We start from the raw sequence: 27,758 nt of genomic DNA, 5'->3' as shown, positions 1-27,758 counted from the left end.
ATGTATTTGTATGTGTGTGCACGTGTGTTCTCATAGCCTTTTCGGGGACAGATAGATGACCTCTGAACTGGCCCACTTACTCAGACAAATTTGAATCAAATGAGTGGAAATGGTGCACCAGTATGATAGTGTATTATTCTAGTTCACTGGCACGGTGCCCAGAATTACTGCTGCGGCCACTGTTGTAATGTGGGGCGGCAGGTAGCCTAGTGGTTAGAGCGTTGGACTAGTAACCGAAAGGTTGAAAGATCGCAATCCCGAGCTGACAAGGTAAAAATCTGTCGTTCTGCCCCTGAACAAGGCAGTAACCCACTGTTCCTCGGCCGTCATTGAAAATAAGAATTTGTTCTTAACTGACTTGCCTAGTTAAATAAATAAATAACCATTTCCAGGGGGAAATTTTTTTTAACTACTCAGTTCATTAAATGGCTTTTGTTGTACAGATTCATCAGACATAAAAGGCCCACTCCTTAATAATAATACTTTTCAACAAGTTCAACACCACACTGCAAAAGTTAAATCTTAAAGCAAGACTAAATATTTTATATTGAGTGATAATTCTCTTATTTTTTTACATTTTTTTACCAAGTTCAATGATCAAAAAACACAGTATAATACAAATACTGAGCTACAGTATATTGTCTTCAAAAAAAGGGGCAAATATTTTATACTAATAGAATTGCTGAGAAAACAATTGGTCTTGTTCAACCCTTCACACACGTGGGAATTGGCCTACAGTGCATTTGGAAAGTATTCAGACCCCCTGAATTTTTCCACATTTTGATATGTTAGTCTTATTCTAAAATGGATTAAACCGTTTTTTCCCCTCGTCAATCTACGTACACTACCCCATAATGACAAAGCAAAAACAGCTTTGTAAAATGATATATATATATATATATATATAAAAAAATATATATCACATTTACATAAGTATTCAGACCCTTTACTAAGTACTTTGTTGAAGCACCTTTGGCCGTGATTACAGCCTGGAGTCTTCTTGGGTATAAAGCTTGGCACACATGTATTTGGGGAGTTTCTCCCATTCTTCTCTGCAGATCCTCTCAAGCTCTGTCAAGTTGGATGGGGAGCGTCGCTGCACAGCTATTTTCAGGTCTCTCCAGAGATGTTCGATCAGGTTCAAGTCCGGGCTCTGGTTGGGCCACTCGAGGACATTCGGAGACATGTCCCGAAGCCACTCCTGCATTGTGTTGGCTGTGTGCTTAGGGTCATTGTTATGTTGGAAGGTGAACCTTCACCCTAGTCTGAGGTCCTGAGCACTCTGGAGCAGGTTTTCATCAAGGATCTCTCTGTTCTTTGCTCCATTCATTTTTCCCTCGATACTGACTAGTCTCCCAGTCCCTGCCGCTGAAAAACATTCCCACAGCATGATGCTGCCACCACCATGCTTCACCGTAGGGATGGAGCCAGGTTTCCTCCAGACGTGATGCTTGGCATTCAGGCCAAAGTGTTCAGTCTTGGTTTCATCAGACCAGAGAATCTTGTTTCTCATGGCCTGAGAGTCCTTGAGGTGACTTTTGGCAAACTCCAAGCGGGCTGTCATGTGCCTTTTACTGAGGAGTGGCTTCCGTCCGGCCACTCTACCTTAAAGGCCTGATTGGTGGAGTGCTGCAGAGATGGTTGTCCTTCTGGAAGGTTCTCCCATCTCCACAGAGGAACTCTATAGCTCTGTTAGCGTGACCAAGGCCCTTCTCGCCGGTTGCTCAGTTTGGCCCGGGCGGAGTCTTGGTCGTTCCAAACTTCTTCCGTTTAAAAATTATGGAGGATACTGTAAGAGGATTCGGCGCATACAGTGAGGAAAAAACATTTTTTATCCCCTGCTGATTTTGTACGTTTTCCCACTGACAAAGAAATGATCAGTCTATCATTTTAATGGTAGGTTTATTTGAACAGTGAGAGACAGAATAACAACAAAAAACATTTAAAAAACGCATGTCAAAAATATTATAAATTGATTTGCATTTTAATGAGGGAAATAAGTATTTGACCCCCTCTCAATCAGAAAGATTTCTGGCTCCCAGGTGTCTTTTATACAGGTAAGGAGCTGAGATTAGGAGCACACTCTTAAAGGGAGTGCTCCTAATCTCAGCTTGTTACCTGTATAAAAGACACCTGTCCACAGAAGCAATCAATCAATCAGATTCCAAACTCTCCACCATGGCCAAGACCAAAGAGCTCTCCAAGGATGTCAGGGACAAGATTGTAGACCTACACAAGGCTGGAATGGGCTACAAGACCATCGCCAAGCAGCTTGGTGAGAAGGTGACAACATTTGGTGCGATTATTCGCAAATGGAAGAAACACAAAAGAACTGTCAATCTCCCTCGGCCTGGGGCTCCATGCAAGATCTCACCTCGTGGAGTTGCAATGATTTTGGAGAACGGTGAGGAATCAGCCCAGAACTACACGGGAGGATCTTGTCAATGATCTCAAGGCAGCTGGGACCATAGTCGCCAAGAAAACAGTTGGTAACACACTACGCTGTGAAGGACTGAAATCCTGCAGCGCCCGCAAGGTCCCCCTGCTCAAGAAAGCACATATACATGCCCGTCTGAAGTTTGCCAATGAACATCTGAATGATTCAGAGGACAACTGGTGAAAGTGTTGTGGTCAGATGAGACCAAAATGGAGCTCTTTGACATCAACTCAACTCGCCATGTTTGGAGGAGGAGGAATGCTGCCTATGACCCCAAGAACACCATCTCCACCATCAAACATGGAGGTGGAAACATGCTATGGGGGTGTTTTTCTGCTAAGGGGACAGGACAACTTCACTGCATCATAGGGCCGATGGACGGGGCCATGTACCGTCAAATCTTGGGTGAGAACATCCTTCCCTCAGCCAGGGCATTGAAAATGGGTCGTGGATGGGTATTCCAGCATGACAATGACCCAAAACACATGGCCAAGGCAACAAAGGAGTGGCTCAAGAAGAAGCACATTAAGGTCCTGGAGTGGCCTAGCCAGTCTCCAGACCTTAATCCCATAGAAAATCTGTGGAGGGAGCTGAAGGTTCGAGTTGCCAAATGTCAGCCTTGAAACCTTAATGACTTGGAGAAGATCTGCAAAGAGGAGTGGGACAAAATCCCTCCTGAGATGTGTGCAAACCTGGTGGCCAACTACAAGAAACGTCTGACCTCTGATTGCCAACAAGGGTTTTGCCACCAAGTACTAAGTCATGTTTTGCAGAGGGGTCAAATACTTATTTCCCTCATTAAAATGCAAATCATTTTATAACATTTTTGACATGCGTTTTTCTGGATTTTGTTGTTGTTATTCTGTCTCTCACTGTTCAAATAAACCTACCATTAAAATTATAGACTGATCATTTATTTGTAAGTGGTCAAACATACAAAATCAGCAGGGGATCAAATACCTTTTTCCCCCCACTGTACGTCGGGAAGAAACCCACTACCACCCCGCGACACCTAGCAATTGAGATCCAGGACGGGCCCCCAGTCCAAAAGGAGCTAAATATTTTCAACTTATCAAGTAAGACCCTGACATCAGCTCAACTTAGTGTTCTCAATAAGGGGTTATCATTTGTACCCACTGCATACATTACTGACTTTGACGTCCAGATAGATCTATTCAAGTTTTTCCGTAATCTGAGAGTTCTTTGATAAGAGTGAAACTTACATGACTCCACTCCAAATGTTATCCTCAGTGAGATGTATACATAGGTCTACCACGTTAATCAGTAGACTTACCTGTCCTACCGTGAGTCAAGGTGGAGATGGAGCCATTAACCCAGCTGAGGTACCTGGTAACTCTGAGAGAACCACAGTTAGAGCAAAAGGTTCATGCTTACCTCCCCCAAAAACGCAATGCGTTCATAGAAACCTTCTGCAGGATTGTTGAAAATTATGTAGGTAACCTACTGAAAGACAAACAGAAACACAAATCCTATGATAACCTGAGTAGAGACGAGAGAATGTCTCTTAAGGACTTAAAGTCAGATCCTTCGATTATCATTCAAAAAACTTGACAAAGGAGTAGGAATTTGTTTACAAAACAAATGTGACTATGTGAATGAATGTCGCCGACAACTATCTAAAGGTGACTTCTAACGGAAACTGAATTATGACCCAAGCCTAGAATTCCAGCATAATATCTCATCCACAGTGGAAAGCTGTTTGGAATCAGGACAAATCTTCAAAAAAGAACGTGCATTTCTGTGTGAAGTTTTCTAAGTCACCAACTTTCTACACAGTCACTAAATTACACAAACAAATGTCTCCTCCTCCAGCTAGACCCATTGTAGCAACAATCGACTCTGTGGCATCCAACATTTCTACGTTTGTGGATCACCACATTAAACCGATGGTTGAGAATCTCCCATCTTATGTCAAAGCCACTAGCCACATGACCTCATTGATAGAGGGCTAAGGAAGGATACCAGAGGGCACCCTGCTGGCCACTTTTGATGTGGAGAGCTTGTACACTAACATCCCACACTGGAGGCTTGCAGACGCTGCAACACTTCCTTCAGCAGAGAGACTCTACCCTTGCTCCATCCAATGATTGCATCTTACAACTTACTGAACCTGTATAATCCATTAACTACTTTGTCTTTGAGTTAGACTTTTTCCTTAAAATTGGTGGTGTAGGCATGGGCTTCCTGGTTCGGCAACTATGCCAACCTGTATGTGGGACAATTTGAGGACTCCTTTACAAAACAGAGACGCACCCCCTGCTTTCTAAAATCCTCCTATGGATGAGATAATTAGATGATGTCTTTGTGCTCTGGGAAAGAATTCAGCAGTAACTAAATGAATTCCAAACTCTACTAAACGAGAGCTCTGAATACCTCAAATTCATCATGCAGACTGATGATAATAAAAAATTAAAAAATAAACTACCTGGACTTATGGAACATCAAAGAAAACAATGTATTACACACAGACTTATACACAAAGCCCACAGACCGCAATACCCTGCTATGTGCAGATAGTATGCATCCCCTTTCCCTCAAGAATCATCTACCATATAGCCAGTTATGCAGTGTTAAACAAATCTGTGGCCACCAGACAGATTTTGACAGCAATGCTAAAAACTGGGAGGCTACAAAGACAAAACTCTTGACGCTGCAATTATCATAATATCTCAAAAACCAAGAGAGCAATTGCTAAAAACTCAAAGAAGAAAAACAACACAACCGTCTTTTGCACCAAATACACCGTGTTCGGAGAAAATGAAAGCAATCCTGAAAAAGCACTGGCATATTCTGCAATCAGACAAAAAAAATTGCACACCTCTTCAAGGAACCACTACTGTTGGTCTATAAGCGTGGTCGCAATATTGGAGATAGCTTGGTGAGATCTGACATTCCCCCTGAGGCCACTCAGACACTCTTGACACCCATTCCACATGTGAACTAATGTGGCTCATGTGCACAGTGCAATAGCACTATAAAAACATCCTTCTTCAGACACCCACATACGCCTAACAGGGATTTTTCGACCTGTATCATCTCATGCAAGACCAAGGGAGTAATCTATCTCATCACCTGTTCATGTGGGAAAGCCTACGTAGGACAAACGAAAATACAATTAAAACAACGCATAGCTGAACACCGCAGCTCACTTTGACTATCCAGTAGCAGCTCACTTTGTTGAAGCTAACCATCCAATCTCCTCCCTCAAATACACAGGCATTGAGTATGTTGCCCTACAAGGAGAGGAGGTAACATTGAGATCCTACTACTACAAAAGGGAGGCTTAATAGATATCCTATCTAAAAACATTGACTCCTAGCGGTCTGGATATTGACTTTGATCTCAGGCCCTTCTTATGAACAATCATCTTTTTTATGAATAAGTCTTATACATTGATATACTGCTCAAAAAAATAAAGGGAACACTTAAACAACACATCCTAGATCTGAATGAAAGAAATAATCTTATTAAATACTTTTTTCTTTACATAGTTGCATGTGCTGACAACAAAATCACACAAAAATAATCAATGGAAATCCAATTTATCAACCCATGGAGGTCTGGATTTGGATTCACACTCAAAATTAAAGTGGAAAACCACACTACAGGCTGATCCAACTTTGATGTAATGTCCTTAAAACAAGTCAAAATGAGGCTCAGTAGTGTGTGTGGCCTCCACGTGCCTGTATGACCTCCCTACAACGCCTGGGCATGCTCCTGATGAGGTGGCGGATGGTCTCCTGAGGGATCTCCTCCCAGACCTGGACTAAAGCATCCGCCAACTCCTGGACAGTCTGTGGTGCAACGTGGTGTTGGTGGATGGAGCGAGACATGATGTCCCAGATGTGCTCAATTGGATTCAGGTCTGGGGAACGGGCGGGCCAGTCCATAGCATCAATGCCTTCCTCTTGCAGGAACTGCTGACACATTCCAGCCACATGAGGTCTAGCATTGTCTTGCATTAGGAGGAACCCAGGGCCAACCGCACCAGCATATGGTCTCACAAGGGGTCTGAGGATCTCATCTTGGTACCTAATGGCAGTCAGGCTACCTCTGGCGAGCACATGGAGGGCTGTGCGGCCCCCCAAAGAAATGCCACCCCACACCATGACTGACCCACCGCCAAACTGGTCATGCTGGAGGATGTTGCAGGCAGCAGAACGTTCACCACGGCGTCTCCAGACTCTGTCACATCTGTCACGTGCTCAGTGTGAACCTGCTTTCATCTGTGAAGAGCACAGGGCGCCAGTGGCGAATTTGCCAATCTTGGTGTTCTCTGGCAAATGCCAAACGTCCTGCACGGTGTTGGGCTGTAAGCACAACCCCCACCTGTGGACGTCGGGCCCTCATACCACCCTCATGGAGTCTGTTTCTGACTGTTTGAGCAGACACATGCACATTTGTGGCCTGCTGGAGGTCATTTTGCAGGGCTCTGGCAGTGCTTCTCCTGCTCCTCCTTGCACAAAGGCGGAGGTAGCGGTCCTGCTGCTGGGTTGTTGCCCTCCTACGGCCTCCTCCACGTCTCCGGATGTACTGGCCTGTCTCCTGGTAGCGCCTCCATGCTCTAGACACTACGCTGACAGACATAGCAAACCTTCTTGCCACAGCTCGCATTGATGTGCCATCCTGGATGAGCTGCACTACCTGAGCCACTTGTGTGGGTTGTAGACTCCGTCTCATGCTACCACTAGAGTGAAAGCACCGCCAACATTCAAAAGTGACCAAAACATCAGCCAGGAAGCATAGGAACTGAGAAGTGGTCTGTGGTCCCCACCTGCAGAACCACTCCTTTATTGGGGGTGTCTTGCTAATTGCCTATAATTTCCACCTGTTGTCTATTCCATTTGCACAACAGCATGTGAAATTTATTGTCAATCAGTGTTGCTTCCTAAGTGGACAGTTTGATTTCACAGAAGTGTGATTGACTTGGAGTTACATTGTGTTGTTTAAGTGTTCCCTTTATTTTTTTGAGCAGTGTATATTATTTCTACACCTAATCAGTGTACACCCAATGTGTTCCCTCTGTTGATGATGCTTACTATGCATTATGATTGAACCAAAAGATTACATGTACCATAAAAATGTAATGAAATAGGAAACAATTAAATATGTGAAATTGAATTAAACAAAAATGTATGTTGATGCTAATATTATGTATAATATTCAAATGTTTCCATATGATAACTATAGCCTAATATTTTAGCGCGTAACGATGGTAACAGGTGTGCGTAATGATGGGCTGCCTGGCACCCTCGAGCGCCAGAGAGGAGGAGCGGGAGCAGGCGTGACATGAGTAAAAATGTGCTTAACAAGTCACATAATAAGTTGCATGGATTTACTCTGTGTGCAATTATAGTGCTTAACTTTTTGAATGACTACCTCATCTCTGTACCCCACACATACAATTAGCTGTAAGGTCCCTCAGTCAAGCAGTGAATTTCGACCACAAATTCGACCACAAAGACCTGGGAGGTTTTCCATTGCCTCGGAAAGAAAGGTACCAAATTATACTTTGGATGGTGTATCAATACAACCAGTCACTACAAAGATACAGGCGTCCTTCCTAACTCAGTTGCCACAGAGTAAGGAAACCGCTCAGGGATTTCACAACGAGGCCAATGGTGACTTGAAAACAGTTAAGAGTTTAATGGCTGTGATAGGAGTAAACTGAGGATGGATCAACAACATTATAGTTACTCCACAATACTATCCTAAATGACAGAGTGAAAAGAAGGAAGCTTGTATGGAATAAAAATATTCCACAAGATGCATCCTGTGTGCAAAAAAAGGCACTGAAGTAATATCGCAAAAAATGTGGCAAAGCAATTCAGTTTTTGTCCTGAATACAAAGTCTTATGTTTGGGGCAAACCCAATACAACACATTACTGAGTACCACTCTCCATATTTTCAACCATAATGGTGGCTGCATCATGTTATGGGTATGATTGTAATCTTTACGGACTGTGGAGTTTTTCAGGATAAAAAATCAACAGAATGGAGCTAAGCACAGGCAAAATCCTAGAGAAATGCCTGGTTCAGTCCGCTTTCCACCAGACACTAGGAGATTAATTCACCTTTCAGCTGGAAAATAACCTTAAACACAAGGCCAAATCTACTCTGGAGTTGCTTACCAAGAAGACCGTGAATGTTTCAGAGTGGCCGAGTTACAGTTTTGACTTAAATCTACTTGAAAATATATGGCAGACTTTAAAGTGGTTTTCAAGCAGTGATCAACAACCAATTTGACAGAGCTTCAAAACTTTTATTAAGAATAATGGGCAAATATTTTACAATCAAAGGTGTGCAAAGCTCTTAGAGACTTACCCAGAAAGACTCACAGCTGTAATCGCTGCCAAAGGTGAATCAAGCATGTATTTACTCAGGGGTGTGAATACTTACAGTACCAGTCAAAAGTTTAGACACACCTACTCATTCCAGGGTTTTTCTTTTATTTTTACTATTTTCTACATTGTAGAATAAAAGTGAAGACATCAAAACTATTAAATAACACACATGGAATCATGTAGTAACCAAAAAAGTGTTAAATAAATCAAAATATTTTATATTTCAGATTCTTCAAAGTAGCCACCCTTTGCCTTGATGACAGCTTTGCACACTCTTGGTATTTTCTCAACCAGCTTCATGAAGTAGTCACCTGGAATGCATTTAAATTAACAGGTGTGCCATGTTAAAACTTAGATAGTGGAATGCATATAGTCTGGTTAGCCATTTGATTAGCTGTTTAGGAGTCTTATGGCTTGGGGGTAGAAGCTGTTAAGATGTCTTTTGGACCTAGACTTGGTGCTCTGGTACCGCTTGCCGTGCGGTAGCAGCGAGAACAGTCTATGACTAGGGTGGCTGGAGTCTTTGACAATTTTTAGGGCCTTCCTCTGACACCACCTGGTATAGAGGTCCTGGATGGCAAGAAGCTTGGCCCCAGTGATGTACTGGGCCATACGCACTACCCTCTATAGTGCGTTGCGGTCAGAGGCCAAGCAGTTACTGTACCAGACAGTGATGCAACCAGTCAGGATGCTCTCAATAATGCAACTGTAGAACTTTTGCAGGATCTGAGGACCCATGCCAAATCCTTTCAGTCTCCTGAGGGAGAATAGCCTCTGTAGTGCCCTGTTCATGACTGTCTTGGTGTGTTTGGACCATGATAGTTTGTTGGTGATGTGGACACCAAGGAACTTGAAGCTCTCAACCTGCTCCACTGCAGCCCTGTCGATGGGAATGGTGGCGTGCTCGGCCCTCCTTTTCCTGTAGTCCACAATCATCTCCTTTATCTTGATCATGTTGAGGGATAGGTTGTTGTCCTGGCACCACACGACCAGGTCTCTGACCTCCTCCCTATAGGCTGTGTCGTCGGCAAACTTAATGATGGTGTCGGAGTTGTACCTGGCCATGCAGTCATGAGTGAACAGGGAGTACAGGAGGGGACTGAGCACGCACCCCTGAGTGGCCCCCTTGTTGAGGATCAGCGTGGCAGATGTATTGTTACCTACCCTTACCACCTGGGGGCAGACCATACTGAAGTCCAGGATCCAGTTGCAGAGGGAGGTGTTTAGTCCCAGGGTCCTTAGCTTAGTGATGAGCTTTGAGGGCACTGTGGTGTTGAGCTGTAGTCAAAGAATAGCATTCTCACATAGGTGTTCCTTTTGTCCAGGTGGGAAAGGGCAGTGTGGAGTGCAATAGAGATTGCATAATCTGTGTATCTGTAGGGGCGGTATGCAAATTGGAGTGGGTCTAGCCATGAACAGCTGAGTGCTACGGGTCAGTAGTCATTTAGGCAGGTTACCTTAGTGTCCTTGGGTTCAGGGACTATGGTAGTCTGCTTGAAACATGTTGGTATTACAGACTCAGTCAGGGACAGGTTGAAAATCTCAGTGTGGTCAGCGCATGCTCGGGGTACACGTCTTGGTAATCCATCTGGCCCTGCGGCCTTGTGAATGTTGACTTTTTTAAAGGTCTTACATCGGCTATGGAGAGCGTGATCTCACCGTCGTCCAGAACAGCTGGTGCTCTCATGCATGCTTCAGTGTTGCTTGTCCTCGAAGCGAGCATAGAAGTCATTTAGCTCATCTGTTCGCTCGTGTCACTGGGCAGCTCGCGGCTCTGCTACCCTTTGTAGTCTGTAATAGTTTGCAAGCTCTCCCACATCCGACGAGCATCTGAGCTGTTGTAGTACGATTCAATCTTCGTCCTGTGTTGACGCTCTGCCTGTTTGATGGTTCGTTGTGGGGCATAGCGGGATTTCTAATAAGCGTCCAGGTTAGAGTCCCGCTCCTTGAAAGCGGCAGCTCTACACTTTAGCTCAGTGCGGATGTTACCTATAATCCATGGCTTCTGGTTGGGGTGTGTATGTTCAGTCACTGTGGTGACGACGTCATTGAAACAATTATTGATGAAGCCAGTGACTGATGTGGTGTACTCCTCAATGCCATCAGAAGAATCCTAGAACATATTCCAGTCTGTGCTAGTATAACAGTCCTGTAGCTTAGCATCTGCATCATCTGACCACTTCTTTATTGACCGAGTCACTGGTGCTTCCTGCTTTAGTTTTTACTTGTAAACAGGAATCAGGAGGATAGAATTATGGTCAGATTTGCCAAAGGGAGGGCGAGCGAGAGCTTTGTACACGTCTCTGTGTGTCTAGTAAAGGTGGTGTAGAGTTTGTTTTCATCTGATTGCACATTTAACATTAAAGTCCCTGGCCACTAGGAGCGCCGCCTCTGGATGAGCGTTTTCCTGTTTGCTTATGGCCTAATACAGGTCATTGTGTGCGGTTTTAGTGCCAGCATCGGTTTGGGGTGGTAAATAAACAGCTACGAAAAATATTGATGAAAACTCTCTTGGTAAATAGTGTGGTCTACAGCTTGTCATGAGATACTCTTCCTCTGGCAAGCAAAACCTCGAGACTTCCTTAGATTTCGTGCACTAGCTGTTTACAAATATACACGGCCACCCCTTGTCTCACCGGAGCCGACTGTTCTATCTTGCCTATGCAGCGTAAACCCCTCCAGCTGTATGTTATTCATGTCGTCATTCAGCCACGACTCGGTGAAACATAAGATATTACAGTTTTTAATGTCCCGTTGGTAGGATATTCATGATCGTAGCTCGTCTATTTTGTTATCCAATGATTGTACATTGGCTAATAGGACTGAGGCAGATTACCCAAGGCACCCCGACCTATGTCCCCAGTATCTCAGTCTCTTTCTCATGCGAATCACGTGGATTTTGGCCTTGTTGGGTGTTTTAAGTAAATCCTTCGCGTCTGACTCGTTAAAGAATAAATCTTCATCCAGTACGAGGTGAGTAATCGCTGTCCTGATATCTAGAAGCTCTTTTCGGTCATAATAGACAATGGCAGAAACATTATCTACAAATTAAGTTACAAATAACACGAAAAAACACAGACAATAGCACAATTGGTTAGGAGACCATAAAACGGCAGCCATCCACTCCGGCTCCATTATAATTCTTGTGTCAAAATTGACTACAAAGTATAAATAGGATAATTTTGGTCATAGTCAGTCTCAGTTTTGTAAGTGAGTTGTACTTGAGGTTTGGGTTTTGATTTCGACAATGCTCACTTTCCCACTAACACGGGATACACAGATTCAGTGATTGCACTCTATCCAATTCTATCGCAGAACACACAGACAGTGAGACAGACCTGCCCTGCAATGCAGTGGATTGGACTTGCTTGAATAAAACCTCCTCGACAAAGACATCAAAATGAATTACAGATTTATTGAGTTATCTATTTTGAGGAAGTGTTTCATGGGGGACAAACATCAGTAACTGCCACATCGAACCACACCCCAAATACTATTTTTTGATATTTTACCCCCCTTTTTCTCCCCAATTTTGATCTTGTCTCATTGCTGCAACTCCCCAACAGGCTCAGGAGGCGAAGGATGAGTCATTCGTCCTCTGAAACATGACCCGCCAAACTGCACTTCTTAACACCCGCCCGCTTAACCTGGAAGCCAGCCGCACCAATGTGTTGGAGGAAACACTGTTCACCTGACAACCGGGGTCAGCCTGCAGGCGCCCGGCCCGCCACAAGGAGGCACTAGAGCGCGATGAGCCAAGTAAAGCCCCCCCGGCCACACCCTCCCCTAACCCAGACGACGCTTGGCCAATTGTGTGCCGCCTTATGGGATTGAATCCGGGTCTGTAGTGACGCCTATAGCATTGCGATGCAGTGCCTTAGACCGTTGCACCACTCGGTAGGCCCCGAAATCTTGTTTTTCTAAATGAGCACCAGAGAAACACACACGTAATCAGTGCATTCAGTTGTTCTTTCATCTTGAAAACCTATGTGTGGGACACAGAGATGAGGTAGTCATTTGAAAAATCCTATTAAACACTATTATTGCACAGAGTGAGTCCATGCAACTTATTATGTGACTTGTTAAGCACGTTTTTAATCCTGAACTTATTTAGGCTTGCCATAACAAAGGGGTTGAATACTTATTGACTCTACTTATTGACATTTCAGCTCTTCATTTTGTATTAATAATCATAAAAAATTAAAAACATAAGGTTGACATTATGGTGTATTGTGTAGACCAGTGACAATTTTTTATTTATTCAATTTTAAATTCAAGCTGTAACTCAACAAAATGAGGAAAAAGTCAAGGGGGTGAATACTTTTCTGAAGGCACTGTATCACTCATATGAGAGCTTCTTATGTTTCTCCAAGATAACATTTTCTTAGGCGGGGTTCTTATAGTGGCGGCCGGTGGACTTTTTTTATGACGGGATTTTTGAATATGCTTAATAGTTTTTTATTGTTTTAAACCATTCCTTCTCTTTCTCCCTGGAGGAGTGTCCTCATGGGCACTAATGCCAAAAACTGACACTAGCTCCAGTATCAACGCGCTAAAGCCTGATTCTTCCATCTGGGAGGTAATAGAGCTAAGCATAGCTTAGTGAAAGTAGGGCAAAAATCGCAATTCCACTTCTACTGCACTTGAGTAACACCTCCGTGAAGTTACACAGTAGTCAGTTATGTGGTATTCTGATGTGGTTACTTAACACCGCATTCGACTTCCTCTCCATTTGCAGCTGATTTATTCTTTTCATATGGTTTTTCTCCCTCTCTCCATCCTCCCACCCCATACCATGTCCTCTTTTCTCCTCTCCTCTATCCTCATTGCCAGTCCATTCACCCTCGCCGGGCACAGTGGAAATGGCTTTGACCCGTCCTCTCCCCCTTTTTTTCACATTATTCACGGCTCTTGTTTATGCCTCATCTTCATTCTACCCCATTCTACCCTCGTCCTTTGTGCAGGGTTAACATATTTAATTTAATGTGTGTACTTTTTAAATGGAGCGATGATGAGGTGGATCAAAGTGAGGGTTTAGCATTTGATTTGGACTGATATGGACATGAGGATGAATGTAGGCTAGGGCCATGGATGACCCAGATTGGTTATCTACAGGTATTCATACCCCTTGACTTATTCCACATTTTGTTGTGTTACAGCCCTTTTCCATCTGTTTGACAAAAATATATACTACCAGTCAAAAGTTTGGACACACATACTCATTCAAGGGTTTTTCTTTATTTTTACTATTTTCTACATTGTAGAATAATAGCGAAGACATCAAAATGAAATAACACATATGGAATCACGTAGTAGCCAAAAAAGTGTTAAACAAATCAAAATATATTTTATATTTGAGATTCTTCAAAGTAGCCAACCTTTGCCTTGATGACAGCTTTGCACACTCTTGGCATTCTCTCAACCAGCTTCATGAAGTAGTCACCTGGAATGCATTTCAATTAACAGGTGCGTCTTGTTAAAAGTTAATTTGTGGAATTCATTTCCCTCTTAAGGTGTTTGAGCCAATCAGTTCGGTTGTAACAAGGTAGGGGTGGTATACAGAAGATAGCCCTATTTGGTAAAAGACAAAGTCCATGGCAAGAACAGTAAGCAAAGAGAAACGACAGTCCATCATTACTTTAAGACATGAAGGTCAGTCAATCCGGAACATTTCAAGAACTTTGAAAGTTTCTTCAAGTGCAGTGGCAACAACCATCAAGCGCTATGATAAAACTGGCTCTCATGAGGACAGGCACAGGAAAGGAAGTCCCAGAGTGACCTCTGTTGCAGAGGGGTTCATTAGAGTTACCGGCATCTCAGATTGCAGTCCAAATAAATGCTTCACAGAGTTCAAGTAACAGACACATCTCAACATCAACTGTTCAGAGGAGACTGCATGAATCAGGCCTTAATGGTCAAATTAAAAGAAAGCACTACTAAAGGACACCAATAATAAGAAGAGACTTGCTTTGGCCAAGAAACATGAGCAATGGACATTAGACCGGCGGAAATCTGTCCTTTGGTCAGATGATTTGTATTATTTTTTTGGTTCCGACCGCCGTTTATTTGTGAGACGCATAGTAGGTGAATGGATGATCTCTGCATGTGTGGTTCCCACCGTGAAGCATGGAGGAGGAAGTGTGCTGGTGTCGGGGTGCTTTGCTGGTACCACTGTCGGTGACTTATTTAGAATTCAAGGCAGACAGCATTCTGCAGCGATACACCATCCCTTCTTGTTTGCACTTAATGGGACTATCATTGAATGAGTAGGTGTGTCCATCCAAACTTGACTGATTCTCTGTGTGTGTGTGTGTGTGTGTGTGTGTGTGTATACACTCACACACAGTGCATTTAGAAATGATACAGACCCCTTGACTTTTTCCACATTTTGTTACAGCCTTATTCTAAAGTGGATTAAATGTATTTATTTCCTCATCAATCTACACACCATAATGACAAAGCAATGACAAATGATCAAAGTTTTGAGAAATTTTAAGAGATTTATTGAAATAAAGAAACAGAAATACCTTATTTACTAGTACTAAGACCCTTTGCTATGAGACTTGAAATTGAGCTCCGGTGCATCCTGTTTCCATTGATCATCCTTGATGTTTCTACAACTTGATTGGAGTCCAACTGTGGTAAATACAATTGATTGGTCCCACAGTTGACAGTGCATGTCAGAGCAAAAATCAAGCCATAAGGTCTAAGGAATTGTCCGTAAAGATCCGAGACAGGATTGCGTCGGGGCACAGATCTGGGGAACGGTACCCCAACATTTCTGCAGCATTGAAGGTCCCCAAGAACACAGTGGCTTCATCATTCTTAAATTGAAGAAGTTTCAAACTAAAAAAATACTCTTTCTACAGCTGGCCAAATTGAGCAATCGGGGGAGAAGGGCCTTGGTCAGGGAGGTGACCAAGACGCCGATGGTCACTCTAACAGAGCTCTAGAGTTCCTCTGTGAAGATGGAAGAACCTTCTAGAAGGACAGCCATCTCTGCAGCACTCCACCAATCCGTCCTTTATGGTGGGGTGAGCTGATGGAATCCTCTCGTCACTAAAAGGCACATGACAGCCGACGTGGAGTTTGCCAAAAGCCACCTGAAGGACTCTGACCATGAGAAACGATATTCTCTGGTCTGATTTAAACCAAGATTGAACTCTTTGGCCTGACTGCCAAGCGTCACGTCTGGAGGAAACCTGACACCATTCCTATGGTGAAGTATGGTAAAGTCAGCATCATGCTGTGGGATGTTTTTCAGCAGCAGGGACTAGGAGACTAGTCAGGATCGAGGGAAAGATGATCGGAGCAAAGTACAGAGAGGCCCTTGATGAAAACCTGCTCCTGAGCACTCACATCAGACTGTGGTGAAGTTTCACCTTCAAACAGGACAAATCAAATCAAATGTATTTATATAGCCCTTCTTACATCAACTGATGTCTCAAAATGCTGTACAGAAACCCAGCCTAAAACCCCAAACAGCAAGCAATGCAGGTGTAGAAGCACGGTGGCTAGGAACAACTCCCTAGAAAGGCCAAAACCTAGGAAGAAACCTAGAGAGGAACCAGGCTATGAGGGATGGCCAGTCCTCTTCTGGCTGTGCCGGGTGGAGATTATAACAGCACATGGCCTAGATGTTCAAATGTTCATAAATGACCAGCATGGTCAAATAATAATAATCATAGTAGTTGTCGAGGGTGCAACAAGTCAGTAACACAAGAGTAAGTGTCAGTTGGCTTTTTCATAGCCGATCTTTGAGAGTATCTCTACCGCTCCTGCTGTCTCTAGAGAGTTGAAAACAGCAGGTCTGGGACAGGTAGCACGTCCAGTGAATAGGTCAGGGTTCCAGCAGGTCTGGGACAGCAGGTCTGGGACAGGTAGCACGTCCGGTGAACAGGTCAGGGTTCCATAGCTGCAGGCAGAACAGTTGGAACTGGAGCAGCAGGACGGCCGGGTGAACTGGGGACAGCAAGGAGTCATCAAGCCAGGTAGTCCTGAGGCATGGTCCTAGGGCTCAGGTCCTCCGAGAGAGAGAAAGAAAGAAAGAGAAAGAGAGAATTAGAGAGAGCATATTTAAATTCACACAGGACACCGGAAAAGACAAGAGAAATACTCCAGATGTGACAAACTGACCCTAGCCCCCCGACACATAAACTACTGCAGCATAAATACTGGAGGCTGAGACAGGAGGGGTCAGGAGACACTGACAAGGACCCTAAGCACAGCCAAGAATGCAGGAGTGGCTTTGGGTCTCATTGTCCTTGAGTGGCCCATCCAGAGACCTGACTCTTTCTAAAAATGTCTAAAAATGTCTTTGTCATTTTGGGGTATTGTTTGTAGACTGATGAGGGAAAAAAACGATTTAATACGTTTTAGAATAAGGCTGTAATGTAAGAAAATGTGGAAAAGGTCAAGGGGTCTCAATACTTACTCAATGTACTCTCTCTGTGTGTGTGTGTGAGATATATATAATCTTTCATTTATCTTTCATTTGACACCCAATTTGACATTTGAACTTCACATGTTGGTGCTCATGGTCCTTTTACTTGGAAATGACCATACCCCACACTACCATGAGACAGTCATGTCTTAGCCTCTTGAGCTGTCAAAAATCCTATTCCTGAACCAAAATGTATTTTTTGTTTTAATGGATACAAACAGTGTCTGGCATTTAAGTCTGACATATGGCTAGTTTCAGCTTGATGCTGTTCTTCCAATGGTGTGTATCCAGTGGATGTAAGCACTGTACTGCAACATTTTAATAGGCTTGGAGTAAGGCTCATGTGACGTCAATAGCTTCAGTTCCATGTGATGTAGACTTAACTGCAAGATACTGTTTTACTCCTGGAGAATCCCAAAAACATATATTTCATGTCTGTAAGACTTGACGTCAGACCTCTTAAAAAGTAAAATACAATAACATTTTCAATAAATATGTATGTTTGTGTCTGATATGGATACAATTCTACCAAATGAGTAAGAATTTCAGAATAGTCCCGTGTACCAGGTAGTGCTGCGGCTGACCCCCTTAAATAGCTGCCGCCGCACTACTTCCAACTCGTGTCCTTTTCGAGGCGCCGTAGATCACCAACAAGGAGGATTGGAGTGATCCAATATGTCACATAACCGTGGTTACATACTGTACGTAACCTTTGTTATGTAGCACTATATTGGATCACTCCAATATGGTATCACAATACGAGATTAATCTGTGAACTAGGTAAGGGCCAGACAGAGAGCAAAGTCCATAGGACTGAGCTCAGGGCAGTCATAGTCCCTCTGTCCCCACTCAGGGAAGCAGAGGCAATGTCCAGCACAGCTGTTCCGACCTCATTGGTGGTGGCAACAATGACTCGATAGTACCTAAAAAAAAGTGCTAGACGATGCCCAACTGGCCAAGGCTCAAATGTCATTGAGGGAAACTCCTCGGAGAAGTGCCCACGATGTAGCTACTCTTCTAGTAAAATGTGCCACTACAGCATACGGCAGAGGCCGGCTGGCCAGTCGATATGCTGTAGTATTAGTGTCCACAAAAAACGTAAAACCGTTTGCACATTTGGCTTTCAAACCAGGTACAGAATATGCCCCAAAACATTTGATATGACGCATTGGTGGAAGAAACCATGCGCTCCACAACGTGTTCACCATTGTCCTGAAGACAGAGACTGGTCCACTAACGCCTATCTGACGACAAGCACGAAGCTGGAGGTGGTGTGGGTCCGGATGCCACAGTGTCCCCCAACCTGAAGAGAAGATCGGGCCTCAGGGGCAGCTGCCATGGGGTCCCCGAGAGGAGAAACCACAGAAGGCTGAACCATGGGGATCTCGGCCAGCATGGAGCTATCAAGAGCAGCTGGTGACCAATCAAGATGACCCTGTCTAGCGTAGCTGTGATCAGGGGAAATGGTGGGAAAGCGGCGTTGCCGGCCAATCGTGAGCGAGTACGTCCAGACCCATAGGGTCCGACATCGAGAACCAGCTAGGACAATGAGTGTTCTCTGGAATGCAAGCAGGTCCACCTGTGCAATCCCGAATCTGTCCCAAAGCTGTAGAACCAACTGAGGGTGTAGACTCTAGTCCATCCCCTGGCGTCTCTTGAGAGTATTTCGTCTGCATTGTTCTGGATCCTGGGGATATGTGCTGCTTGCAGCGATGCCAGGCAAGTCTGGGCCCACGGCAAGAGCTCCCGAGCCATTGGATCAGGAAATTAGGGCTGGAACTGTTGAAGGCAGGTAGCCTAGCGGTTAAGCGTTGGGACAGTAACCAAAAGGTCACTGGTTTGAATCCCCGAGCCGACAAAAAAAAAGACTAAAATGTAAATGTTGATGAACTAGGCGAATCACCCTGAGCTCCAGCACATTGATGTGTTGACCCCTCCATGGGGGGCTCCAGCGGTCGCTGGCAGCCATGCCTCTTACCATGCCTCTTACCATGGCACCTCAACCCGTCAGAGAGGCTTCAGTGCACACCAGCTCTCTGTGGTGGACTCTGATCAGGCTCACCCCCTTTAACAAGAAGGAGCGCAGCGCGATAGCCACTTCGGTATAGTCCTCAAACATGCACTCATCACCAACAGTTGACGGTGTCTGTGTTGTGGGAGTTGAACCATCGCTGGAGTGGCCTGAAGAAGAATGTCCAGTAGAACCAACAGTGATGCCAGCGTCAGTAGGCTGATTAACTGTTGCCACTCTAACCCTGACATGGCTCGTCCGAGCCGGATAAATGGCTGAGGTAGGATAGGATTTTGTTACTCTCACCTGAGGGAGACGTGCCCTCATGAGAGTCGAGTATATGGACATCTCGAGGTAGATCACCTTCCGTGGGGGGGGGGGGGGGGTGGGGGTAAGGTGACTCTTCTCCTCGTTTAGGGTGAGGCTCAAAACTTGAATGTGGCTCAAGAGGGTCCTCATGTCCGTTGTGGCCTGTTCCCTGGATGGGGCAGACTATCCAATTGTCCAGGTAAGGCAGTTACTCCTCCAGCAGTATGTGCCACTACAGCAAAACGCAAAGGCCTTTCGGGCCAGCCGAAATGCTGCCGTAACCGTGACCACCATGCAATGTGAGAGTCCAGTTGGATAGGCCCTGGCCCAGAACTCTCTCACCATAGTTAAGGAAACTGATAAAGCTTTCATATTGCCTGCATCTGTGAAAGTGTCCATTGCCCTAATCGGGCACAACACATCACCTGCAACAGTGAGATGTGGATAACTGTAATGGCTGGTTAAACGTGTCTGTCAGATAGAACCCTTACCCAGAATAACGGGTTAGGATGTAGGTTGACACCCCTTCATCTGAACTCATTCGGGAAACATTCAGTCAACCACCAGAAGAACCTGAGACATTTGAGGCACCAGAACTATAGTGGTGGCCAGCATCGGAATTGGAGTTCGTAGCCTTCCATCACTGTATTCAATACCCATGGGGACTCCACTTGCCTCTCTCAGTTTGGCCTTTGAGAAGCTGCCAATGCCAATGGCAAGCACCTCAGGATGACTGCAGAGTGCCACCCTTCTTAGACGCAGTCGCCTGCCTGAGGGCAGGGACACCTCGCATTTCTCATTGCGAAAAGCCATACTGGAAATGGTAGTTTCTCTCTGTGGGAAGAAGAGATTGGTAGTGAATATGCTGCATTGTAACAAAATAATAATGCAACCCCAGCTACACGCTGCGTAAAACCAGCAGTGTAATCTAGATGTTTTGTGAAGGGAAGCTAGTATAGTTACTGTCTGTACTGTAAAGTAATGTAACAGAACTATAGTAAACCCAGTTATATACTGAAACCCCCAGTGTAATATAGTTGAGTTTCCAAGGGAAACTAGCTAGGATAGGTACTGTATGTTCTGTGAAGTAGTGTAACAGAAACTGTTGAGCACCAACCCAGCTACGCACTGTGTGAGAAAAAGCAGTGTAATAGAGCTGTAATGTGAGTTTCCAGGGGAAATTAGGGTAGATACGATCTTAACTGTAAGTAAAAATAAAATCTAGTAACCACAGTGACACACTGTACAAGACTGCAGTGTATTAGCTGAACAGTGAGTTTCCAAGGTAAATTAGGATTGTCACTGGAAACTAGCATAGTTACTGTATGTAGCCTACTGTAAGTAGTGCAACAGAAAACTACAGTAAACCCTGCTACACACTGTGAAAAAAACAGTAGTGTAATAAATCTGTCAGTTTCCAATTAAGGGATAGTTACTGTCTGTACTGTAAAGTAGTGCAACAGAACTATAGTAAACACAGATACACACTGAAATCCTCAGTGTAGTAGAGCTGAGATGCTAGTTACTGTCTGTACTGTAAAATAGTGTAACAAAAAACACCAGTGTAATCTCTAACATAAACTCAGCCCAATAGTGGAAAATTAATCCAACAGTGTTACATTACTGTATCTATAGTATACACTGCACAATACTGTATGATAGTATAGAATCGGTCCTACAGAATCAGCCTTAGTGTATGAGACTAAAGGAGAGGAGACGTGAATGGCTGTACCTTTTCCTTGTGGAAATAATTAATCCAACAGTGTAAAATACTGCTCAATACTGTATAATAGTAAAGATTGATGGTCACCTCTCGTTAAGCTGGCTACTTTGCATAACTCGTTCACTGTCGAACACACGAGTCTTGGCAAGATGGCTGCGCCCTGTGAGAGATGAAAAGTGGTGCGCCTCGAGACACCTAGTTCACTTTTAGGAGAGTACTGCAGTCTCCTGATCTTGCGGGGTCCCCGAATCTGAAGGCTAAAACCGGGAGCGTTCCGGTGGACAGACATGTCACACAGACAACTAAAACAAACCCTCAGTGCCACAATACTGGTGGACCAAATCAAGTATCGCCCAGGTTGGTACACTGTCACAAGTAATAAAAACATGGACGAAACCCAAACGAGATGGCACAAGCCTAATCAAGAGGGAGGACAGCAGAACACACTGATGGGGAGGCAAGCTAGCTGCTCCAAGCTATTGAATAGTTGTGGGTATACTTCTGCGCTTATACACTCTTAACATAGACCTCTTACCAAGCAAATCCTCTCTGGAATAAGCAGAGAAAAGGAAGAGGTGGAAGTAGTGCGGCGGCAGCTATTTAAGGGGGTCAGCTGCAACACTACCCGGTACACGGGACTAATCTGAAATTCTTACTTGGAATGTATCCTGCCGCACGGAAGGATCCCATATTGGAGTGATCCAATATAGTGCTACATAACAAGCTGTTATGTCACTCCCGTCTAACAGTCCACCTGCTTCCCATTATACATCTAGAGAAAGCCACAGGAGACAAACATAACACTCACTCCATATTCAACACTCTGAGCAAAGTACCACCAAATCAATAGGCCTACAACCCACCTTCTACGTACGTACCTCACACATCCATATTTCTGTGTGTGTGCGCGTACACTACGATACGAAAATCCACATTTATAGAGCTCTTAATTTAAATGGCATGTCGCTGGCATTTGAGTATATCAGAAAAGGCAGTCAAAAGTCAATGTGACGATATACGCTGGTGATCGTTAGCAAGATCCTTACACCTTGACCAAAACGTCTCTGCACGCGCATTCGCATGCGCCATCATGCGCATGTTGATTTTGTCTGTCCCCACCAGACGCATTCATGACACACATGTTAAAATACCAAAACCAACTGTGAACCTACTATATTAATTTGGGGACAGGTCGAAACACACATGAAACATTCATGGACATGTAGCTAGCTAGCTGTTGCTAGATAATTTGTCCTGGGAGATAAACATTGGGTTGTTATTTTTACCTGAAATGTATATGGTCCTTTTTATATGGATCTTTGTAGAATTTGGACCCATTTTCAGTCATACAAAGTATTGTGTTCTCTACTCTGAAAACGAATCCACAGATAAAAGGGCCAACTTAGTTAGTTTTCTTTGATAAATCCCTCCTTGTTCATCTTTCAATCACCCACGTGCGTTAGTATACTCATGAAAACCAATGAGTAGATGGGAGAGGTGGGACTTGCAGCCCGTAAATCGTCTAAATTAGAACCAAGTTAATATTTTAGGGCCTGGCAACGCAGACACCCGTTTGGATGAAATTATTGAATAACGTGAGTACATTTATTGCAAGCAGCAGGTAGCTACAGTGGGAGAGTCTTTGGCCAGAACTGGCCTGAACATGTAGAGAGAGAGGTTGTTGGGTCACATCTACCAGAAAAAGTCTGAAAAGGTATTAGAAATACATCAAAACACAATAATGTTGAAGTAAAGACCCCTGCCAACTAATATCAACACTTATATTTAGTTTTGGATATTTTTTTTGCCTTCTGTAAGTTTAAGAAACATTTGCTTTGTGCTTTGAAATTCTGTTCCCAAAAACCCAAATATCTTTATGATATTTTCTAATTTGTTTCTAATTTGTCTCCTTCATGTAGAGGGAGGATAATGAAAGTTCACAGAAGTAACAAGTTAAGGTAGACCTGTCAATTAGTTATAGTGTTTTTACTGATATCAATATTGTTTATGAATTATTAAGAGATTAAAACTCTAAATTCTGTTAACAGATTGATAACAGAATTTCTGATGGGAAATCCTAGTAGTCACAAACCTCAGTTGGGTCACCACCCACTGTCCTCCCTTCCACTCGCATACTGTTTTGTTCAGCTGATAACTGTTTTCTTTCTCTTTCTGTCATCTGGTGGTTAAAGCAAGTGTGGACAACCCGTCTCTCTCGCTTTTGCTCTCGCTCTCTCTCCAATTAATGTCACCAAAATTTCACTTAACTGAAATTTGACCCAGCCTTGATTTCAACTTCCACAGACTTCTGGACCGGCCTTCATTTCGCTCGAACATAGACATCCATGATTGGTATAGATTTGGACCGGACCAAATATGAACCAGTCATAGACGTCTATGTTTCACAAGTTTGGACAGCATAGCACAGTACATTACAGTAGAGTACAGTAAAGAAAATTAGAGGATATTTCAGTATAGTATGGTCCTGTACTATACTGTAAAGTAGAGTAGAATAGAGTGGAGTAGTTTTCAGTACAATACACAGTAGAACACACTAGAGTTGCGTACACTATAATGTACTGTACTGAACTATACTCTACTGTGCTGAACTGTACTGTACTGAACTATACTTGATTGTACTGAACTCTGCTCTACTATGCTGTGCTGTACTGTACTGTACTCTACTAATCTCTACTGTACTGGACTTTGATGTTCAAACTTGTGAAACATAGATGTCTATGATTAGTTAAGATTTGGTCCGGTCCGGAACAACCATATTTGGTATTTTTTGGTGGCGTAGTCCATTAAAATAATAACCAGTGTGTAGAATAATACCCAAATATGCAAAGGAGAATGTTGCATATTAATACCTTTTGTGTACCTATTTAGGATACATCACCATGAAAAGAATGACATTCATATCCATAATTAGGCATTTCTGTGTAGTACAGATCAGGGACCCATGATGAAATCCTTACTGCAATTATGTTACCGGGTGTAAATCCACTTCAGTTACTGGAGTTCAATAACCAAAGAGATTTTTTCAAACTGTTACTGTGGAATTGCCCTATGCAAAATGTGTCAACTTTAAGCACCTCTATCTCTTGAATGTTTTATCATTACAAAAAGTCACCTTGTGACCACTTCCACCATGGACAAACATGTATGAAAGGTTTCATTCAAATCAAAAGGGGTGCAGTCATGGAACGAACCCAGTTTGCCCTAGATATATCCGGTTCAGTCTAGGTGATCTGTCCATATGTATTTCTTTCTACGATTACTTATAATCCCAACACGTAACAAATAATATTGTATTACTGCGTAATGGACACTGAAACGTCTTCATATATCTATGATCTATTTCAGAAACAGACAAGTATGACTTAACTTCTCCAGTTCATATAACTATGCCCTTATTGCTTTTTTCTCACTGGTATTATATACCCTTGCACACAGGATTGCTTTCTTAAGATCTCACTGGTATTATATACCCATGCACACGGTATTGCTTTCTTAAGATAGCAGTAGGTGGTGGTGTCTAATTCTGTAACCCAAGCTCATGGACTCATTTCTGCACCAACAGCCACAAAGGAGTATTTAAAAAAGGGCAGTATCTCCCTCAGGCTACCATGGATACCTTTTTCCGCCGCCACTTTAAGAGGAAGGAGACGGGCTTGCGGGACGAGGATGAGGCGGAGCTGGACTATTGCTGCAGTAACCGCCGCCCCAGTGTTGCCGTGCCGACCAGTAAGGCTCGTCGGCGCTCTAGAGTGGGCCTCCCCTCGGCCGTTCTGGCCCAACGGCGCCGCTCCAGCGTGCAGCTACAGGGACTCCCGCTGGTGGGGGGTTGCTGCTCGGGGGGTGGCCGGCTGGCCAAGGTGGCCGGCTACGCCAAATCATCCTACGCCAAGTCATCCTCCAGCAGCCATGTCCGGAGACGCTCAAGTACCACCACGCTCAGCATGAACCCACGCTTCGCTGTGCGTCACCGCAAGCTGCGCACCATCGACACCCACCTGCTGGGGCCCTCGATGCTGCTGGCCAGCCTTATCCAGATGACTGAGGAGGGCGGGGGAGGGGGGAACCTGTTCCTGCCAGCTGGGGAGCAGCAGGTGGAGATGAGGGGCAGTGGAGGTGGCAGCAGGGCCCTGTCCCGCTCCAGCACCTTACACTCAGACGGCGACAGCAACGACGACGACCACAGCCTTTCCGAGGACAGTCAGCCCTTCGACCCAGACGAGGAGCTCCAGCATCAGGCCGAAGTAGTGGAGGATGTGGACGTTTCCGATAGGGAAATAGAGGACACTTCCTGGTGGCTTACCCAACATTCCCCATCGCCGCTGGGGGTGGTGGCTGAGAGAGTCTCCTCATCTCGGCCCCTCATACGCGCCCCCCGCTGCCTGCGGAGAAACTCGTCACGTCTCTCGCCGGGTGAGGCCACGCCATATGGCCGCTACTGCGGGCGCTCCAGACAGTTAAGGCAGCGGCGAATCTCCACCATCTCCAAAGCAGGCAGCCCCTGGCCAGGGAGGGGGCTTCCACTGCCCAACCGCCGGAGCTCAACCGTCTACCTCAGCCACCCCGTCTTCTGCAGGAGCCACTCAGCAGGTTCACTCAGCCCTGCCCTGGGGGCCTACTACGACCCCCGGCTGGAGACATGGAGTGGGTTCCTTCTGTATGTAGTCCATAACCTCCATCAGACAGGGTCCCATCTTTGTTAAGAGTTCTTCCATCGTAACTCCTGAGTGAATCTGTGGTAGCAAGCTGCTTTGTGTTGTATTGTGATAGTACTGTCTCACTGTCCTTTTAATTTGAGGAGGAACGTTGTGTATTTTTGTGATCGGTTGTTGAGAAATGTGTGTTGATCGTTGTGAGTGACAATACTCATAACTCCTATGGTGATATTTTCTAAGGAAAACATTTGTGACAGGTTAGGCCTATCCAAAAGCTCCCAGAGACCACCTATTTTGTTTAAATGCTGACAAATATTCTCTAGTTCTTGTGCTATAATGAATCTACCACATATCAGATGTACTCCTCATGTGCTGTCCTGTCATTCTCATTCCCCAGTCCATAATGACAACCTCCAAAGAGCTACCTCAATAGCGACACCGCTAGCAAAGTAGCGCTAGCTGGTTGGAGCTGAATAAAACACTGCTACAGCATTGATCTCCTAGTTAGCATTGCTAGGCTCTCTACCAGTCTTAAAGGCGGAAGGGCCTGAGACAAAGGTCTCGATAGTGACGAACGGACTGACTATCACTAGTGTTGGTCGAAAATGTTTGTATGATAGCTGAGGAGGAATATCCAGTGTGTTTGCTGCTCTTGAAAACCCACACGCACACATGGGCACACACACACATACACACATAGGTTGGGGTCAGAGTATAATGCCTATAAATGTGTTTCAGTGGTTTGATAAAATGTATATGGTGATGTTGATCAATACTTCATTGGATATCTGAAGGGTCAATTGATGAAGACCATTCAATATACAGGATGGTGAAATAGTTTCACCTCAAGCAAACTAAATGCATTTCTCTGCTACCTGCAGATTTTTTTTAAAAGTTTGGTTTGAAAGCACAGCCTTGGGTGTTATACTGTACTGCAGATCCTTTTAAAAGGCCAGATTATTTATTGTTTTGTTTCAGGAAAGCTATTGCTAAGTCAGGCCTCCAACACTTGGCAGCCCAGCCCAGCGCCTCAGCCCCAGGCAAGACTGACCCACTTCGAGAGAACTGCAACACTGTCGACTGGAGTGTGAGTATAGCCTCCGGGTGTATAACGGTTTAGAAAGGTCCCATTCAAGGCCACTACAGCAGAGCTTCCAGAAATAGCACAATTGGGCCTTTTCTTGTTACGTTGTCCTCATAGAACCTCAAAAACAAGATTTTGAACAACAGAAATGCTATGGTGAAGATTTGCTTAGTTGCGTGTGTTCACACAGGTTTTAGACATATCTAAATGGGGAAACAAAAAGAGGTGAAATGGGGGTCGCTGCCCAACCAAATATACAGTAGCATTTTCATCTGAGATAAAAACTGAAAACTGGTGACATTTGTCCAACCTAAATTACTTCCATATTATATTCTCTGTCCTCCCAGGATAATGCCCAGTTTGGGGACCATATCTGGTTTGAGACCAGTGTCTCAGGAGACGTCTGTTACGTTGGAGAGCAGTACTGCGTCACAAAGACAATGGTGAGCCTTCACTGCAACTGAATTGCACTAGGACAAAATAATGTGTTTGAGCACCCTCTGTTATTCACAGAAAGACAAATCTACATGGTATCATTTATAAAAGTGTATTTTAGATTATTGAGACTGTTACAGTAGTATGTTATTGCAGCATTCTTTTGGGTACATTTTCAATAGAATATGTTGTCTAATGATTTATTAGTGTAGCGTGCAAAAGCAGCCACACTTATAAATATTGTAGCACTTATTTCTGACTTATAGTTATTATTTTT

General features: G+C 44.2%; 1 protein-coding gene across 5 annotated transcripts in view; it reads left to right on the top strand.

Moving 5' to 3' along the window:
• Positions 1-27,758, top strand: part of dgkzb (diacylglycerol kinase, zeta b) — a 111,338-nt gene that overhangs the window by 49,507 nt on the left and 34,073 nt on the right. For all 5 annotated transcript variants that reach the window (XM_029758383.1, XM_029758384.1, XM_029758381.1 and 2 more), the window contains exons 2-3: positions 26,941-27,049; positions 27,394-27,489. In XM_029758383.1, the coding sequence (XP_029614243.1) occupies positions 26,941-27,049; positions 27,394-27,489 (205 nt within the window). The remainder of the gene's footprint in view (positions 1-26,940; positions 27,050-27,393; positions 27,490-27,758) is intronic.

This window comes from Salmo trutta, chromosome 7, assembly GCF_901001165.1.
Source record: "Salmo trutta chromosome 7, fSalTru1.1, whole genome shotgun sequence".
Classification (NCBI taxonomy): domain Eukaryota; kingdom Metazoa; phylum Chordata; class Actinopteri; order Salmoniformes; family Salmonidae; genus Salmo; species Salmo trutta.
The sequence above is the reverse complement of the archived record's forward strand: the minus strand, read 5'-3'. Positions and strand labels throughout refer to the sequence as shown.